This window comes from Talpa europaea, assembly GCF_964194135.1.
Source record: "Talpa europaea genome assembly, chromosome: 9".
Lineage (NCBI taxonomy): Eukaryota > Metazoa > Chordata > Mammalia > Eulipotyphla > Talpidae > Talpa > Talpa europaea.
This window is the reverse complement of record NC_140076.1, coordinates 15,586,464-15,605,077: the sequence shown is the minus strand read 5'-3', so window position 1 is coordinate 15,605,077 and position 18,614 is coordinate 15,586,464. Positions and strand designations below refer to the sequence as shown.

At 60.5% G+C, this 18,614-nt stretch overlaps 2 protein-coding genes across 3 annotated transcripts; both read left to right on the top strand.

Moving 5' to 3' along the window:
- Positions 1–939: 939 nt before the first annotated feature.
- On the top strand, positions 940–7,985 carry FCN3 (ficolin 3; the record flags this gene model as incomplete). Its single annotated transcript, XM_084244116.1, is given in 11 exon segments — positions 940–1,109; positions 1,396–1,446; positions 1,449–1,490; positions 2,202–2,246; positions 2,680–2,729; positions 2,733–2,792; positions 3,856–3,930; positions 3,934–3,973; positions 3,976–3,984; positions 4,086–4,220; positions 7,855–7,985. Coding segments are annotated over 11 exon segments (729 nt in total). The 5' UTR covers positions 940–1,018.
- An 8-nt stretch (positions 7,986–7,993) lies between these two features.
- MAP3K6 (mitogen-activated protein kinase kinase kinase 6) lies at positions 7,994–18,390 on the top strand (the record flags this gene model as incomplete). Of its 2 annotated transcripts, XM_084243424.1 has the most annotated exons (29): positions 7,994–8,345; positions 9,433–9,572; positions 9,654–9,677; positions 9,942–10,132; positions 10,246–10,414; positions 10,684–10,790; positions 11,142–11,312; positions 11,405–11,517; positions 11,883–12,042; positions 12,252–12,414; positions 12,490–12,597; positions 12,713–12,762; positions 12,835–12,930; positions 13,036–13,123; positions 13,202–13,335; positions 13,638–13,765; positions 13,977–14,113; positions 14,436–14,541; positions 14,975–15,132; positions 15,229–15,421; positions 15,515–15,653; positions 15,925–16,084; positions 16,236–16,412; positions 16,690–16,795; positions 17,032–17,200; positions 17,280–17,392; positions 17,486–17,559; positions 17,821–17,897; positions 18,123–18,390. In XM_084243424.1, 29 exons carry the CDS (start codon positions 8,003–8,005, stop codon positions 18,211–18,213), a joined length of 3,885 nt encoding a protein of 1,294 aa, XP_084099550.1. In that variant the 3' UTR covers positions 18,214–18,390. The 2 variants fall into 2 exon arrangements, with proteins under 2 accessions (XP_084099550.1, XP_084099549.1); XM_084243423.1 differs by lacking the exon at positions 9,654–9,677 and having other exon boundaries at positions 8,003–8,345.
- Positions 18,391–18,614: the final 224 nt, after the last annotated feature.

Below are 18,614 nucleotides of genomic sequence, written 5' to 3'. Positions count from 1 at the left end.
CCATCTCACAGATCTGTTTGGCAAACTCATCTCTACCTTCCCCGGTACCCTCTCGTGCCCAGTACTCCCCAACCCCACAAGCGCTGGACCTGGCACAGAAGAGCTCCACAGGAGGGTCTGACTGAGTGAGCGAATGAATGAATGAATGACCCAACAAACAAGTGAATGAGCCCCCCCCTTCCTCCCCTATCACTGAAGTCCCTCTCCAGTTCAGACCTCACATCTGGACCATGGCTGCTGCCCCCTCGCTGGCTTCCCAGCTTCCAGGTCTGCCTGGTTGCCCGTGTGACTGGCAGCTCTATCCTGGGCTCTGCTGGGGGCTCACTGAGGAATTTGAGGTTGGGCATGAAGCACTTTGCTAAGAGTGCTTCTTCCTGGCAGGGGGCATAGGACTTTGGCAAAATCTCTGTTTCTATTCATGGTGTCAAGAGAGCATATGTCATGTCTCGTCTGGGCCTCAGTTTCTCCTTGTCTGTTCATCCTTTCAAGCCATATGGAAGTACTTGCTTTGCTGCGGGTCTGTAACCCAGGTCCATTAGTAACTGTGAGCAGGCCTGTGTGAGGAGGGGAAGCAATATCCAAGCCGCAGCCACATGACCTGGGTGCAGGTGGTGGTAGTGATCACTTCATGCTGTTGACAAGGGGCAGGGAAGGATTCCTAGTGATGGCATTAGGGCCAGACCTTTGTGGACAGGTGGAGGTCAAGGTAGTGAGGAAGAGGACATTCCAGATGGAAGGCACAGAATGAGCCAGGGTTCAAAGGCAGAAAGACCCTATGTGAATGCAGATGGCGGGGGCGCCTGAGGGCCAGAATCAGAGATTGACTCCATCTTGGTTGGGCATGGCAAAGATAATGCCCATTTTGTTGGGGGTTGAGGGAGGAAATGCTCCCACCTCTTGCTGGCTGCAGACTGGGTGAGGTGTGCTTGGGAAGGGACAATGGGAGGAAGACTTGTTCCTTGTCCTTCCAGCCTGGCCCCTTTACAAACTGGCATCCTCCCTCGGGGGTGCCAGCAAGATGGACCAACTGTGGACTGCACGCTCCCTCCTGCTCCTCTTGCCGGGGGCGCCTAACTGCCTGTGGACCCCGGAGCACCCCAGCTGCCCAGGTAGTGGTCTAGGGTGTCCTCTCTACTGACCCCCTCTCCAGCCCCTCCCCAGGTGTTCTTCTCCCACCCAGGCTCACTAGCCTCTGGGAGCAGGGGGCAGGCCTGATCATCTGGGCTCGGCTGTAAATGTATGCAAATACATGCAAATGACGGCGCCAAACCTTGCCAGCCCCAGAGGCAAGCTAGACTCTGGGAGATGGAGAGAGGATTGCAGAGGCCTCTGCGAGAGATATGCCCAGTCTTCCATGCCCACCCTGTGCCCACCTGGCCCAGTGACTCCCCGCAGAACCCAGGGAACTGGAAGCCAGCAAAGTTGTCCTCCTTCCCAGTTGTCCTGGAGCCCAGGAAGTCCTGGGGAGAAGGGAGCTCCAGCTCCTCAAGGCAAGAGGAGCCGGGGAGCCTGGGGATGCTGCAGTTACTGTCTGAGCTGAGGGGCCATGACAAAGAGGTAAGATGCCTACTGTGCAGGTTCCGGGCTGGGCCCTCAGCACCCTTAGCAAAGTGACTTCACGCCCGACCTCAGATCCCTCAACGGGCCCCTGGCAGGCCCAAGAAACAGCTGCTGATACAGCCAGTCACACAGGCAGCCCCGCCCGACGCAGGGCAGACCTGGATGCTGGGAGGCCGGGGTTGGTGGTATCCCTCCCATTTTTTTTTTTTTTAGATTTTATTTATGCATATGAGAACTGGGGTACTGGCCAGATGTGCAGGGGGTGAGAACATTTACCAGAGACAGAGTAGGGAACACAACAGGCAGACTGACTGAAATACACTGCTGAGGGGAGCAGCGGGCAAGCCAGACAGGGTCTGCTGTGCCATGTGGGTAGCTCCCTGCCCGGGGATTGAACTCATGCTGCAGTGGCTCCAGATAGCTTCTTAGTGCTGCGTCTTAACCCCTGTGTATCAGGGAGGCCCCTGTCCCTCCCATTTTGCTGAGGGGGAATGTGAGACTCAGAGAGTCTAGTCATCTGCCCATGGCCAAAAAGCCAGGAAAGGGTACTCTGGGATTTCACTTCTGGTTCCAAATCCCTCTGTGCTTTTTGGCAGTGGGCTTGGGTGGGGACTCGGGCATCTCTGTCTCTGAGATTTCAGGGCCCCTTGGACCACCCAGCAAGATGGGCCCCAAGGGAGATCCTGGTGAGTGTGTAGCATTAGAGGCTCCGTTCCTTCCCTGGCATTTGCTCCTGGGTGGGAGGGGGATCTGCTTGCTGTCAGCTACTGTGGCCTCCCCATAGTGGGCTGGAGGCTGGAAGGAGTGGGGAGGGTTTAGTGGGAGACTTGGACACCCTCCCTTCGGGTGGTTCATGGACCTTGCTCTGGGGATATGCAGATCTCAGCGCCAACACTCCATCTTCCCCCGGGCTGGAGACCCAGGGACCAGGCTCCAGTGCCAGGAGGGTGAGGCAGCTTCCGCAGGAGCTGGAACTTGGAATCAGGCGAAACTTGGAATCAGGCAGTGAATCACCTGGCATGGCCCAGCCCTCTTGAGGGGCCCAGAGGGGCTGAGGTCTCCTGGGGTTCCATACTGGGTTGAGGAGTAATTTAGGGCCCCCCTCAGTTTACCTCCCAGTCCCCAGGCGCTGCCAGGAGCTGCTGAGCCAGGGTGCTACCTTGAGCCTCTGAAACCACTTGTGCCTACCCCAGGTCAGGGTCCTCCCAGTCTTTTGTGACATGGAAACCACGGCGGGGGGGGGGGGGGGGGGGGGGGGAGGCAGCAGTCTGCTGAGTGTCAGGAAGGGACTTGCAGGCCAGGCCTGCTTCTTCCCCTTGGCCCTTAGGGGGAGCCAGGGCCAAGAAACATTCCTTAGCATACTCGCTCACCAGCATTGGCTGCGCTCCCAGAGGGCCTGAAGAAGCGCCAGCAGGCTTCACAGAGGAGGTGCTACTTGAAAAGGCCTTGAAGGCTGTGTAGAAGGTCTCTAGACAGAAAAGGTACAGAAAGACCAAGGCATGGAGGCGGGGAGTACAAGAGGGACTGTGAGAGGGGGTGTCAATGGGAATGAGCTGAGAGCAGGCATGTGGTCCTGAGGTCCACTGGTGTGGGTCAAACCTGGATTAGGATGTCTACAAAGGGCGCTGAATGACTGACGGGAACATGGTGGGCGACTGGGAGCCAAGGAAGAGTTTTAGGCAGAGGAGGGATAAGACTGTGTTCAAAAGAAGACGCAAGCTCCCCTGTGGAAGCGCATTGCAGTGGGGATGGGGGCCATTACGGACACAGGAGGACAGCAGGGGCAGGAGAAGGCAGTGGGCAATAGAGTAGAGGCACTTAGACTGTAAGATATTTAGGGGAGAAATTCTACAGGGGCTGGGGATTACTTGGCTGAAGGAGGAAGTAGGGGGTCCGGGTGACATCAGGGTGTGTCTGAGAGTCCAGCTTGGGCTGTGGAGCTGACCTCTCTGTTCTGATATCTCAGTTCTTATCATAATAAATCAAAGCAATTTATTTTGAATGTGAATCCCAGGATGGGGACGACGTTTCTGTAATTTCAGTCTCCCCGGGATTGCAAAGTTTTGGTGTGAAGTTGAATGTCAGTGAAACTTAATAAGGGAATGTAGTTCAGTGACAAATCACAGGCAAATCTCACTTGCGTTCATAGTTACCATCAGGCTCTCAAGGCAAAGAGGGGGGACCCCCCATCCCTCACAATGCACCCACTCTCAGCTGCCACCACCCCCTGCTTCTCCTAGCCCCACACCCAGCCTGGAACAGGGGCAGGTGTGCTGGCCTTATCTGCCTCCCTAGGTCTTCCAGAGGCGACAGGGTGGCTCCATAGATTTCTTCCACTCGTGGTCCTCCTACAAGGCAGGTTTTGGGAGATAGGAGACAGAATTCTGGCTGGGGAATGAAAATTTGCACCAGCTTCTCTCCAGGGTAAGTTCCTGCAACCTCCAGGGAACCTGAGGGGCAGTCCCCTGGCATGCTGAGTCCCCACTGGGGACTCTGAGGGTTGGTCCTTCCTCTTCCCCCACCAGGTACCTGGCAGCTGTGGGTGGAGCTGGTGGACTTCAGTGGCAACCGCACCTTTGCCCACTATGAGACCGTCCACCTCCTTGGGGAGGCAGATTGCTCCCAGCTGGTGCTAGCCAAATTCTTAGGGGGCACTGCAGGTGAGTGAGCCTGAGGTGGGTCCTGGAGTAGGGAGCCACCTCCCTGGCTCCTTTTCCAGCACTCTGTGGCCTCCATGAATGACAGGGCACGTCATTCCCTTCTGTGGGCCTCAGTTTCCTCATCTGTAAAATAGCAATCTTGAGACACGGTGGCTCAAGAATGAAGAATTTGGGCTCTGGAGGCAAAGAATCCTGAGTTTTTTTTTTTTTAAGATTTATTTATTTATGGGCCTCCCCTGGTGGCGCAGTGTTTGAGCGCTGGGCTGCAAAGCTGCCCGCAGCCTCTGTAGCGCCGGTTTGGACCCCGGCCACCGGCGAGGGTCCCACATGGCACGACAGACCTCTCCTGCCGCGCCCACTGCTCCCCTCAGCAGTGTACTTCATCGGTCTGCCTGTTCTGCTCCCCGCTCTGGCTCTGGTGAATTCTCTCACCCTCCCGCGCTTCTGACTGTACCCAGTGCTTGTATAAATAAATAAATAAATCTTTTTAAAAAATTTATTTATTTATGCATATAAGAGCTGGGGTACAGGCCAGAATTGTGGGTGAGAGGATTCACCAGAGACAAAGCGGGGAACAGAACAGGCAGACTGACGAAATATACTGCTGAGGGGAGAAGTGGGCGAGTCAGGAGAGGTCTGCTGTGCCATGTGGGTAGCTCCCTGGCTGGCCGGGAATCAAACTCATGCTGCAGTGGCTGCGGATTGCTTCATAGGTTGTGTCTTAACCCCTGCACCACCAGGAAGGCCCAAGAATCCTGAGTTTAAATCCCGCTCTGGGTCCTCCCTGGTGGCACAAGGGGTTAAGACGCAACCTCTGAAGCTAGCCTAGCCGCAGTCACTGCAGCAGGATTTTGATCCCCAGCCAGGGAGCTACCCACATGGCGCAGCAGACCTCTCCTGTCTCTCCTGCTGCTCCCCTCAGCAGTGTATTTCAGTCAGTCCACCTGTTCTGTTGCTCACTCTGTCTCTGGTGAATCCTCTCACCCCCCCCAACTCTGGCCTGTACCCCAGTTCTTGTGCATAAATAAATCTTAAAAAAAAAAATCCAGATCTGTCATTTACTCTGTGACCTTGGGCAGGTCCCTTCCATGTCAGAGCCTCAGTTTCCTCCCCTGTAAATGGGCAAGAGGCTAGGAGGGGCCTGTTGATGTGAGCATGATCTGCTCCAGAGGAGGAACCAGGCAAGGGTTTTCTTTTTCTCAGAGAAATAATGACTGTTGAGGAGAGACCTGAAAAGAGGGAAGTGGTTATGAGAAGATGCCTCAGGCAACCCCCTTCCTGCCCGGGCATCGGGACATCCTCCCCAGCCCTCACTGGCAGAACTGCTGAAGCTGCTGATGGATCTGGGAGGAGGCAGAGGAGTAGAGGCAAGCTGGGGCTTCTGGGAGGGGACAAGGCAGGAGAAAGACAAGTGGCTGTGGAGTCACCATTGTGACTAGGGGACCTTAGTCAAGGGGACTGTGGCCAAATCCCCTGGCCCTGCCATGCTGTTTCTCATGGGGCCTGGTAACATGCACCTCACAGTTGCTCTCAGGTGCCCATGAGCTCATCTCTTCAAGGCTGCTGGGCATGGCACCTGCCACCAGGGTGCCCCCCATCCTTTCCTTGCCAGGGGATTCTGCGCTTCCACAATGGGAGAGCCCCTTTGCCACCAAAGACACTGCCCATGATATGAGCTACAGCCGCTGCGCAGCTGGTGGCACAAAGCCTGTTATCAGTCCAATCTCAACAGGCGCGATGTGGAGTCAGTCCGGGGCTGCTGCCCGCAAGCATGGCATCGACGGGGCCTCAGGCTGCAGCCGGGGCCACACTTACTGCAGGGTTCTCAGGATGTTTCCCTCGGGCACCCTCTGATAAGCACCCTTATCTCTTCTGGGCAAGCTTCCGAACCCCCCAGTTACCCTTCCCCATTGCTGTCTCTGCTCGCTCCACATTTAAAAAGAAAATTTTAAAAACAAGACAAAAAAGTTAAACACACACACAAAGAAAAAGTCGTTTTAACCCTTACCTGGCTTGCAAGGTAATTACTGGGAGCAGCTCAAGAGGGCAGACCAAGACCAGCTCCAGTCCAGGAAGACCTGCCTCTAGTCCTGAAGATGGAAAGGGGGGGCCTCATGAGGCAGTGAGGTTTCCGCCTCTGAGGTATGCAGGCAAGGCCAGAGGAGCACTTAGTGGAGGACTTGGAAGGGGAGCCACGCATCCTCTGACAAGGTCCTCTGGTTCTGTGAGTGGATGGTGTTTTTGTTTTTTGGTTGGTTTTTTTTTTTTTTAAGATTTATTTATGCATACAAGAGCTGGGGTACAGGCCAGAGGTGTGGAGGTGAGAGGATTCACCAAGACAGAGTGGGGAACAGAACAGGCAGACTGACCGAAATACACTGCTGAGGGGAGCAGCGGGCAAGCCAGATGGGGTCTGCTGTGCCATGTGGGTAGCTCCCTGGCCAGGGATCGAACTCATGCTGCAGTGGCTGCGGATAGCTTCATAGGTTGCGTCTTAACCCCTTGCACCACCAGGGAGGCCCAAGTGGATGGCTTTTTGATGAGAGTTGCACAGCTTTCTCTCTCTGTCGCGGTGCCTAAATTGTGCAATTGCCTCCCCGGGCTCTGCTTGTGAGCAAGGTCTCAGTCTCTGCTGCTTCTTGCCTCTCCCCTTCCCAGCTGTTTGAACTCAGGGTCAAACCAGGGGAGGTACATCTTCTTCCATGGGGCAACAGGGCTGTGAAAGGGCTGCTACTGAGCTTGCTTTAACCAAGCAATTAATTTGCTGGAGTCTCATTTTAGAAAGATGCAAGAGCAATAAATAGTTAAGAGTCTGACACCTGCAGTCTGACAGGTAGTTCTGGGTTTGCATCCTGCTCTGTCATGTAGCTGAGCGATCTTGAAGTTACTCAATCTATCTAAGCCCCCAGTTCCTGATTTCAGAGTCGACTGAGGTTACACTAGCTTGCTGCCTCGTCCATCACACTCAGAGGTCAAGGATTCTTGGGGATTTGGAGCGGGAAGCTGTGGTGGAGGTCAAGGGTAAGCAGGGCTCCACAGTAGATTGGATGCTGGGCCCTCTGACAGAAGGGCAGGCGCCCCAACTCCCCCGCGAGCGAGTTGGCAGCTCCTGGCAGGCAGAGGGCAGGCCCCCCATTCCTGCCCTTCTGTGCCCAGGACGCCCCTGGGGAGCAAGCCCTCTTCCTTCATTCATTCCACAGACCCCCGCGGGACAGGGCCTGCGCTTCGCACGTCTCCCCGGGCCCAGGCCTGGGCACGCACCTCAGCGGCGCCCGCTCAGAGCAGCCCACGGTGGTTGCCTGCCCAGGGGCACAGGCTGTTCCGGAAGCCGCCGGGCTCGGAGGTTCTGGCGCAGAGGAGGGAGGGCAGAGGGCGCGCCCCGGGCCGCTGGGGAGTGGAGCTGCCCAGGGCCGAGGGTGGAGCTTTCCCAGCCAGCCGGGAAAGGCTGGGCGCGGCTTACAAGTGCAGACAGGAGCCTGCGACGACGGGGCGGCCTCCTGCGGACTCCGGGGAGCCGTGGGGCCGAATCCCGGATCCTCACGTGACTGAACCGCGGGTCATGGATGCTCCAGAAACGCGGGACCCCATCCCCGATTTCCGATATTCGGGGTTCTGACTTCGCCCTGGACTCCAGATCCCCGGAACGGGACCTGCGTCCGGACTCCCGAGCTCCGCATCCCCCAGGAGACGCCCGAGCCCCACCGACCCCCGCCTCCGAGATCCCTGGCTCCCGCCCCGCCCGGGTGCCCGGGAGCGGGCGCCTGAGGCCCGAGCGCCCCCGCATGGCCGGGCCGTGCCCGCGGTCCGGAGCCCCGCAGTGCGCGGGGAGCTGCTGGCAGGACCCGCTGGCGGAAGCGCTGAGTCGGGGCCGGGCGCACGCGGCGCCCCCGGGCCGGGGCTGCGCGCGGGGCCGGCCGCTCAGGGTGGTCTACGTGCTGACCCGCGAGCCGCCGCCCGGGCCGGACCCCGAGGCGGGGGCCGAGGCGGAGCCGCTGCCCCTGCGCTGCCTGCGCGAGGCCTGCGCGCAGCTCTCCGGGCCGCGAGCGCGGCCGCAGCTGCGCAGCCTGCCCTTCGGCACCCTGGCGCTGGGGGACACCGCGGCGCTGGACTCCTTCTACAACGCGGGTGAGCCGGCCGGCGGGGGCGGGGCCGGCGCGGGGAGACCCCAGAAGTGCGCGGGGTGGGGCGGGAGGGAAAGTAAAGCTGAGGCGCTGGAGGCGAGGCCGTGATAAAGGTGGAATTTGGGGGATCCGGTGCCGCCGGGCTCGGGCTGGGATTGAGCGGCTCTAGGTCCCGCCCCGGGGCTCGGGGCTGCGGGGCGCTCTGGAGCTGGCGCCGTGCGTGGGGCGCGGGGCTGGGATTGGGGCGCGGCCGGCAGGTCTCTGGAGAGGGGCTGGGGAGCTCGGTCTCTGGATGATCTCGCGCGGTGCCAGGAGGGCGCTCCTGGGGGACTGAGGTCCAGGGGCTCTGCTGACCACCTCCGAGACCGGGCTGGCGAGGCAGAAGGGGAAGCAACGGCACTGGATTCGGGGCGAGGGAATTTAGGGAAACGAGGCCCCGTAGTTCCGAGCGGGTGGGCGGGGCTGGGGGCGCGGCAGGGTCGTCGGGGCGGGGCCCAAACTCCCAGTCGCCTCCCCGGACGCCCCGCCCCCGACGCTAATTCGTTCTTCCGAGTCCAGGAACCGAACTTGCCGGTTGTCGGGAAAAGAGCGGCCTGAAAATGAAGGCTGCCCTGACGAGCACACGCACACGCAGCAAGGCAGGCTCACGTGTTGACTCACGCGGGCCCTGGGGGACACACACACACAGATGCAGTCAGACACGGTAAACTTTACACACACACACACACACACACACACACACACAAAGTGCTGGTGCCCAGCCCAGGGAAGGGGACGTCTGTGTTTGCACAACTCCTGCCCCTCAGGTGGCCTGGCATGGCTCTGGGCTGGCGCACAGCCGCCCCTTACCCAGAGCACCCCGGCTCTGAACAGTGGGGTGAGTGTCCTAGCCTGTGGCTCAACTCCTCCCGCAGCACCGCAGGCAGCAGTACCTCTGAGCGTCAGAGGGACCCTAAAAGGAGGAAACTGAGGTCCAGAACAAAATTGGACCCTTCGGGAGTCCCCCAGGAAGGCAGGGAGTGCAGCATGGGTCCCGGGCCCTCCGGCTGAGAGCTGGGCTTCAGGGCTCAGTCCCACACATGTGCCCGCAGATGTGGTGGTGCTGGAGGTGAGCAGCTCCCTGGCCCAGCCCTCCCTGTTCTACCACTTGGGCGTGCGTGAGAGCTTCAGCATGACCAACAACGTGCTCCTCTGCTCCCAGGCTGACCTGCCTGACCTGCAGGCCCTGCGGGTAGGTGGCCGGGGGCCTGGTGGCTGGAGTGGGCTGAAGTGGGCTAGTGGGATGGATTATCTGACTGTCTGTCCCCTGCAGGAGGATGTTTTCCAGAAGAACTCGGTGAGCTGAATCTATCCCTCACTCCAATGTGCCCTTCACCCTCCACTGTGACCTCTGACCTCCAGTCCCTTTTCTGGCTTCTCAGTCACCTCTGACCTCCCTAATGCCTCCTGACAGCCTGTGACCCTCTGTTCCCTATTGTCTCCCTTCATGCTCCCCTTCGACTCCAGTCCCCACTGATGCTGACCTCTGACCCTCTCACCTTCCCCCTCTAACCTGATGCTGACCTCTGACCTCTACTGATTCTTGCCTCCCTCCCACCAGGATTGCATTGGCAGCTACACGCTGATCCCCTATGTGGTGACAGCCACTGGTCGGGTGCTGTGTGGTGATGTGGGCCTCCTGCGTGGCCTGGCTGACGGGCTAGTGCAGGCCGGGGTGGGCACCGAGGCCCTGCTCACGCCCCTGGTGGGCCGGCTGGTGCGCCTGCTGGAGGCCACGCCCACGGACTCTTGGTAATAGGGGCCGCAGAGAGGGAGCACAGGAGGTTGGTGAGGGGGCAGAGGGCTGGGGCTGAGGAATAGGCCCCACCAATCTCTCTCCCTCCCTTCTCGGCGGCGGGCCTCAGTGGCTACTTCCGGGAGACCATTCGGCAGAACATCCGGCAGGCGCGAGAGCGGTTCAGCGGGCAGCAGCTGCGGCAGGAACTGGCTCGTCTGCAGCGGAGACTGGACAGTGTGGAGCTGCTGAGCCCCGACATCATCATGAACCTGCTGCTGTCCTACCGAGACGTGCAGGTGTGAGGAGCCGGCAGCAGATCCCCGCGTCACTCCTTCGGGGCCGCTCTGAGCAAATTACCTGCCACTTGGAACCTCAATGCCCTCGTTTGTAGCAGAGGACGGTGGTGTCACTGTCTCCCAGGACAGGAGGGAGGCTGGGGCACAGGGGGCTCTCCATGTGAGGATGGGGAAGGTGGGGTGTTGGGGTGGGAGGGGATCCCAGGGAAGGTTTTGCTCAGGGTCTGGGGGAGCTGATGGGACCCAGGGCCTGACGTTCCCTTATGCAGGACTACTCGGCCATCATCGAGCTGGTGGAGACGCTGCAGGCCCTGCCTACCTACGATGTGGCGGAGCAGCACAACGTCTGCTTCCACTACACCTTCGCCCTCAACCGGTGGGTGACAGCCCCAGGGGGGCATGGTTCTCTGCGATGTGAGGTCATTGCTCTCTACAGTGGCTGCTGTCTGGGGGTTTGCTGGCCACTCTGATGTCAGAGGGCCCCGTCCTGTTATTGCTGACTGGGGGGTGGGGTGGGCGCTGGCCCTGGAGTGGCCACAGCTGTCAAGGTCAGTCACAGCGGCGAGAAATCACTTCCATCTGGGTTCACTGCCTCAAGAGAGGTCAGGGCTGACTAATGTCCCTGCTATTTGGGGTTCATCGCTGTCAGTCCTTGGAAGGGTCTCAACTGTTCTGAAGAGTGGGCCAGGGCCCTGCGGCCCCCCAGCCCACGTTCCCCTTCCCCTAGGAGGAACCAGCCTGGGGACCGGGAGAAGGCCCTGGCGGTGCTGCTGCCACTGGTGCAGCTGGAGGGCGTGGTGGCGCCCGACCTCTACTGCATGTGTGGCCGGGTCTACAAGGACATGTTCTTCAGCTCCGGCTTCCAGGACACCGGGCACCGGGAGCAGGCCTATCACTGGTGAGAGGCATGAGCGAGTGGGCGGTGGGCTGAGTTAGTGGGCAGAGAATGGGGCATCAGTCCAGCCCCGGGTTCCCCCAACCCCACTGCAGGTATCGCAAAGCTTTTGACGTCGAGCCTAGCCTGCACTCGGGCATCAACGCAGCTGTGCTGCTCCTCGCCGCGGGCCAGCGCTTTGAGGACTCTGAGGAGCTCCGGCTCATAGGTGGGCCCCCATCCTGCGCCCCTGACCCCCACCAGTAGGGGCTCAGTGGCCGGTGGGAGAGGCAGAGAGAGAACGCCGGACTAGAGCTGGGACTGGCCTCACCCTCTTTTGGACCTGCTGTGCCTGAACCCCCACCTGGTCCTCACACCTCTCCTGGGCCCAAGCTGACATGACCTGTGTTCCTCACACACTGAATTCCAGATACGCTTGTTCCAAACCCTCACCTGTGCCCAGGTTCCTACTGGGGATAACCCAGTAGGAACCCTAGCCCCAGCTAGGGTTATGCCCGCATCTGTGTTCCTGCGCACATGAAGGTTTTGCCCAGCCCGCAACCACGCTCACTGGGGCCACGCCCTCTCCCGCAGGCATGAAGCTGGGCTGCTTGCTGGCCCGGAAAGGCTGTGTGGAGAAGATGCAGTATTACTGGGATGTAGGCTTCTACCTGGGAGCTCAAATCCTCGCCAATGACCTGGCCCAGGTGGCACTGGCTGCCGAGCAACTGTATAAGCTCAATGCCCCCATATGGTAGGTGGCCCCTCCTCAATCTGACCTGGCCAGGGCTCACAGCCCCCACACCAGTGTTCACGGGCACTCTAGCCCAAGCCCTGAGCCACTGACTTGGCCCCTTCCAGGCCAGTGCCGGTGGCCCCCAACGCCCTGTGCGGGCTACGCCCACACCACCCCACATGCCAGCTGGCGCCTGGGCTGAGTTGAAGACAAGGCTGTGCCTGCAGGTACCTGGTATCAGTGATGGAAACCTTCCTGCTCTATCAGCACTTCAGGCCCACCCCCGAACCCCCTGAGGGGCCCCCACGCCGTGCCTTCTTCTGGCTCCACTTCTTGCTACAGTCCTGCCAGCCACTCAAGACATCCTGTCCCCAAGGGGACCAGTGCTTGGTGAGGCCCGTGGGGGTGGGCGACCTGGAAGGTGGCAGGCCTCTTCTGACCCGTCCTCTCCCCTGGCTTCTGCAGGTGCTGGTCCTGGAGATGAACAAGATGCTGCTGCCCGCCAGACTTGAGGTTCAGGGTCCAGAGCTGGTGAGAGCAGTGACTCTAAGCCTGATGGAGCCTGAGAGCCAGGTGAGGGGCTGCTGGGTTCTCCAGCTCACAGCTGTGCGCTTCTGTCAAGTCCCTGGAGCCCAGAACTCTCTCTCCCAGCCCCCACGCCCCACCCAGACCCTCTTTCTTCTCACAGGATGTTCCCTCCAGCTGGACCTTACCAGTTACCTCCATCTGCGGGGTCAGGTGAGAGGGAGACCTGGGGGCGGGGGGGCCCTACTTGTCTGACAGTCATATAGGTTTTTCATGCCTCCCCAGCGCCTCCAAGCTGGACGAGCGCTGCTGCTTCCTCTATGCGCTGCCCCCGGCCCAGGACGTCCAGCTGTGCTTCCCCAGCGTGGCTCACTGCCAGTGGTGAGCGCGCCCTCGGTGGGGTGCTCCCAGGGCTCCCTCCGGGCGTGGGAGGGGACAGTTTCCCCCCAGGTGCCCGTCCCTCCCACTGACCTCGCCTACCCTCAGGTTCTGCGGCCTGATCCAGGCCTTGGTGACGAACCCCGATTCCGCGGTGCCGGCCGAGGAGGCAGAGGGCGTGCGGGAGGTGCTGGAGGTGAGCAGGTGGGGCCGAGAGCCCCGGGAAGGGGCGGGGCCGAGGGCTCCGCTGAACCCCCTCCCCTGGCCCCTGCAGTTTGATTACGAGTACACGGAGACGGGTGAGAGGCTGGTGCTGGGCAAGGGCACGTACGGCGTGGTCTACGCGGGCCGCGACCGGCACACGCGGGTGCGCATCGCCATCAAGGAGATCCCGGAGCGCGACAGCAGGTGCGGGGCCGGGGCTCAGGTGGGCGGGGCCGCGACTGAGCCCTGGGAGGGGGTCGTGGGTAGGAGCCTCGGCCCTGAGCTGGCAGCTTGCAGACTGGGGGGTTCGACCCTAGTGAACCCAGGCCTGTGCGCAGAACCGCAGGGACCGGTCGGGCAGGCGGCCCAGGGGCCTGAGGGCGGGTAATGAGGTCGCGGAGGGGCTGGGAGTGGGGCCGGTCCCAGGGGCGCAGCCCGGCTGGTGCAGGACTTGGGGAAACCTCCCCGCCCAAATCTGACCAGCTCCTCCCCCGACGCCTCCCCAGGGTCTCTCAGCCCCTGCACGAAGAGATCGCCCTGCACAAACGCCTGCGCCACAAGAACATCGTGCGCTACCTGGGCTCGGCCAGTCAGGACGGCTACCTCAAGATCTTCATGGAGGAAGTGCCTGGAGGTACCTGTCCCTGGTGGCGTGGGAACGGCCAGGGCGGGGTGGGGCACCCTGGGGGGAAATGAAGCCTAGTGTTTGTGTGGGTGGTGTAGGCCAGATTTAGCTGAGACAGTGCTGGATGAAGGTGTCTAGGCCATGGGTGTGTCTGGGCCTTGATGGGAGAGCTGTGACGAGTAAGAGGGTGCCAATAATGAATGCCGCCCCGTCTGCCCAGGGAGTCTGTCCTCCTTGCTGCGGTCAGTGTGGGGCCCCCTGCAGGACAACGAGAGCACCATCAGCTTCTACACCCGCCAGATTCTGCAGGGACTCAGCTATCTGCACGAAAACCGCATCGTTCACCGGGACATCAAGGTAAGCCTGCTGGGGGCGGCAGGAGGAGACTCGGCCCAGGTGCAGGCTGGCAGTTTAGACTAAGTGGGCAGACCCCTCGCAAAGGGTGGGGAGATTCTCAGGAAGATTCCCGAGAGAAGTTCAGATCTGAAGCCAAGCTAGATACCAGCTCCTAAAAGGGCATAATGGGATGGTAGGGGGAGGAAGGTGTTAGAGGCACGGTCAGGCCAGGATTCCCAAGACAGCTGGCTTGAAGGTTCGAGATGTGGTCACCCTTCCTAAGCAAGGGTAGTCCTTGGAGAGGTTCCTGGCCTGGTGTCCACTGAGCACAGTGTCCACTCAGGGGGACAACGTGCTGATCAACACCTTCAGTGGGCTGCTCAAGATTTCAGATTTTGGCACCTCCAAGCGGCTGGCAGGCATCACCCCCTGCACCGAAACCTTCACAGGTAATAGGATTTGGGGGAGGTGAGTGGGCCGGCTGACCGGGAGCAGAACTCTTGGCACCTTCCTGGGAATGGTGTCCTGGGGGGGGGGGGTGTGGAACCCAGGGCAGGTGACTGAGCCGGGGAGAGTGATGGAATCTAGAATGGAGCTAGGATGGTTGATGAAGTTGAATTTAGTGCCTGAAACGGAGCACAGGGGTGTTGATGTGGGCCACAGCGGGTACCTGAGATCAGCGTGATGACACAGCAGTGCTGTGGGCGGTGATGCCAGGGTGTGGGTGATGAGTGAGGAATCTCAGGAGAGATGTTTAATGACCAGGATGATGATAAAATCTTTTTTGGAGGATGGAGTTCAGGGCGGGTGCAGGTGGCCAGAGAGGAGGGTGCTCCCCACCCATACAGTGACAAAGCGTTATTGCTACTGTTGCTGTCCTAGGAACCCTACAGTATATGGCCCCAGAAATCATTGACCAGGGACCAAGGGGGTATGGGAAGGCGGCTGACATCTGGTCCTTGGGCTGCACTGTCATTGAGATGGCCACAGGCCGCCCGCCCTTCCACGAGCTTGGGAATCCGCAGGCTGCCATGTTTCAGGTGAGACCCCTCTGGGGCCCATGAACTGTGGGGGGCACATACCGGGCCCTGAACACTAAACCTCACCCTTCTTTACCTTCCTCGGCCCCGTCACAGGTGGGCATGTACAAGGTGCACCCTCCAGTGCCCAGTTCTCTGTCAGCAGAGGCCCAAGCTTTCCTCCTCCGAACTTTTGAGCCAGAGCCCCACCTCCGAGCCAGTGCTCAAGCACTGCTGGGGGACCCCTTCCTGCAGCCTGGGAAGAGGAGCTGCAGCCCCAGCTCCCCTCGACATGTTCCAAGACCCTCAGGTACCACTTGGGAGAAGGGAGCCCGCGGGGGTGTGGAGCTGTGGAGGTGAGAGGACTGAGGGGCCCAGGCTGACAGTCTTGTCCCTCCTTCAGATGCCCCTTCAGCCAGCCCCACGCCTTCAGCTGACTCAACCACCCAGTCCCAGACATTCCCACGCCCTCAGGCACCCTCTCAGCACCCACCCAGTCCCCCGAAGCGCTGCCTCAGTTATGGAGGCGCCAGCCAGCTCCGGTGAGAGCCCCGGGTCCTGGGGTGGGTTTGCTTCCTCTCGCTTTGCCATTTTACTTCCTCTAGAAAAAGCCCTCCTTGAGGGCCTGGGCACGTCGCCCACTTGCAAGGAAGCACTTGGTGCCTGCCCCCGCTGCTCGTACTTGCTGTGCCTTCTTCGCGCAGGGTCACCCCTTTTGTCGCTTTAGACAGGCATAAAGTAAAGGAGCGGGGTGCAAACCCTGGGGCGAGGTGCTGCTGCCCACTCTCCATCATCTGCGCCCCACCCCACCAGGGTCCCTGAGGAGCCCGGGGCTGAGGAGCCCACTTCTCCCGAGGAGACTTCGGGGCTGAGCCTGCTGCACCAAGAGAGCAAGCGCCGGGCCATGCTGGCGGCGGTGCTGGAGCAGGAGCTGCGCGCGCTGGCGGAGAATCTGCGCCGGGAGCAGGAACAGGTGGGTGGCCCGCCCCAGCGCCCCCTGGTGGCCGAGCTCGAGCAGGACGCCTGCCAAGGGCCGGCCGGTCCCCCACCCGCTCCGCGAGCATCCCGCATCCCTCCGGACTCCGGTGCGGACGCCCGCCGACAAGCCCTCTCTCGCTTCTCAGGGTCCCTGTTTGAGCCGGAATCATGTGGAACAGCTACTGCGCTGCCTCGGGGCGCACATCCACTCTCCCAACCGCCGGCAGCTGGCCCAGGAGCTGCGAGGGCTGCAAGGGCAACTGCAGAGCCAGGGCCTTGGGCCCGAGCTCCTGCAGGCCCCGCTCTTCGCGTTCCCGAACGCGGTGAGGAGGCCTGCTCGCAGCTGGGGCTGCCCAGGGAGAGGCAGGAAGCTCCCGGTGCCTGGGAATGTGCAAAGGCTTGAGGTTGCAAGATTACATGTCTTGCCCGTGACACTGGAGCCACCAGGGAAGGACCATCTCCTCAGCGCTAATTTCCCAGCGCCTCCCTTGTCCCCCAGGCCCGTCCAGCCTACTCGCCTCTGGCACAAGACTTTCTAGGGCTCTCCTGCTCAGCCCCACCTCTATTAGAGACTCAGCAGCCTCCTGCCTCCCTCTCCAGGTGAAGCAAATCCTCCGCAGGCGCCAGATCCGCCCACACTGGATGTTTGTGCTGGACTCGTTGCTCAGCCGAGCGGTGCGCGCAGCCCTGGCGGTGCTGGGTCCAGGTAGGCCAGGAGAGCCCACCTGCCGGCCGGGGTGTAACTCTTGGGGGCGTGGCAGAACGGGCGTGGTTGGTGGAAGCAGAGCTACCAGTGTGGGGCGGGGCTGGAGGGGGTGTGACCAGACCTGACCTGCCCCACCGGTCCGAGGCCCACCCCCAAGGCCCACCCCCAGGCCTGCCTCTGGGGTTCCCAAATGGGCCTTATCGCCCTGCTTGACTTGGCCCCACTCGGATCGGCAGAGGTGAAGGAGGCAGGCCCACCGAGGTCAGAGGAGTCAAGTGGAGAAGCGGAGTCCCAGCCCAAGCAACAGGAGGCCTCGGTCCTGCTGAACACGCTCCTTGGGGGAACAGAGCAGGGCCCCCCACCTCTGATGGTGCAGCTGGGACTCTTAAGAGCGGAGACTGATAGGTAAAGCCTCTGGGACTTGCCCATAGCTCCCCAAGAACTTGACTCCTACTCCCCACCCACTTCACTCCTACCCCAACAGGCTTCGGGAAGTCCTGGCGCAGAAGGAACGAGAGTGCCAGGCCCTGTTGCAGCAAGCTCTGCAGCGGGTGGCCGGGGAGGCCAGGCCCTGGGCCCTGGCTTCAGAGTCCCCAGGTGAGCCTGAGCTGGCTGGAGAACATAGTTGGCTGTGAGGCGGCTTCCTACAGGAAGCACCCCTGCATTCACCACCTGACCTCTCCTTGACAGCTGCTCTGGAAGGGGACCAGGACCTGGTGCGGTGGCTACAGGAACTGAATGTGGACCCAGGCACCATCCAGACGGTGAGGGGGCGAGTACTGGCCTTCTGTGACCCCCACCAACCAAAGGCCCCATCTCTGCCTGTCTTTCAGCTCTTCTTGTTCCTACTGAGGCAGAGCATCTCAGTACTGGAAAGCACATATTGTACCCCTCCCATTGTGCAGAAAACAGGCACAGAAAAGGGGTGATCTGCTCTGGCATGTTGGTAGAACAGAGCTGGTACCTCATCTTTCTCTTATTTTTTCTCTCCCTGTTTCTGCCCATGGCTTTTTGTCCTCCATCAGCTGCTGAATCATCGTTTCACCCTGAAAATCCTACTGACCTGTGCCTCTCGAGACGACCTCATCTACACCCGCATCAGGTATGTCCAGAGCCTTCCAGGGAATAGCTAGGCCAATGGTCTCATGACTGCCAGACTGTGACCCCCACCCACACCCCTAGTTACAAGCCTGCCTAGGTTCCTCTCTGGAAACTAGGGAGACCAGTGCCCCTTGGGGTACAGAGGGGGGCATCAGGCATACTGTGGGTACTGGAGAGAGCCCAGCACCACCTTCTGGCTAAGCTACACTGAGCCTGCTACCCCCAGGGGTGGGATGGTGTGCCGCATCTGGAGAGCCATCTTGACACAGCGAGCAGGATCCATGCCAGTGACGCCTAGCTTCCAAGAGGCCGAGTGAAGGCAACCCACGGATGGAGGAGTGGAGAACACACGAACAGCTTCTGACACAGCTGACCCAGGGCAACTTGAGGCGGGTGGGGGAAGGGTAGAGCCCAGGCCTAGCCCCAGTGGGGGGAACCAACCACAGAGATGCCCCAGGCATAGACTACTAAACGGAACATTTTTTTGTACACTTGGGCCTTGTACACTTCTTGGGGCTGCTGGAATAGCCCTCTAGGGTCTTTATGACTGAGTCTAAAGTTCCTTCACCTGGCCTGCTTTATGTCCCTGCTGCCTCCTGTCCCCAGCCCCCACCCCAGCAGACATCAGCCCCTATTGCCCTTAGAATAGATTTTATTGACTTTAGCCAAGGGCAGGCCCTGAGATGGGGGTCTGGAGAGAGGCGTTCAGGAGGGCTTG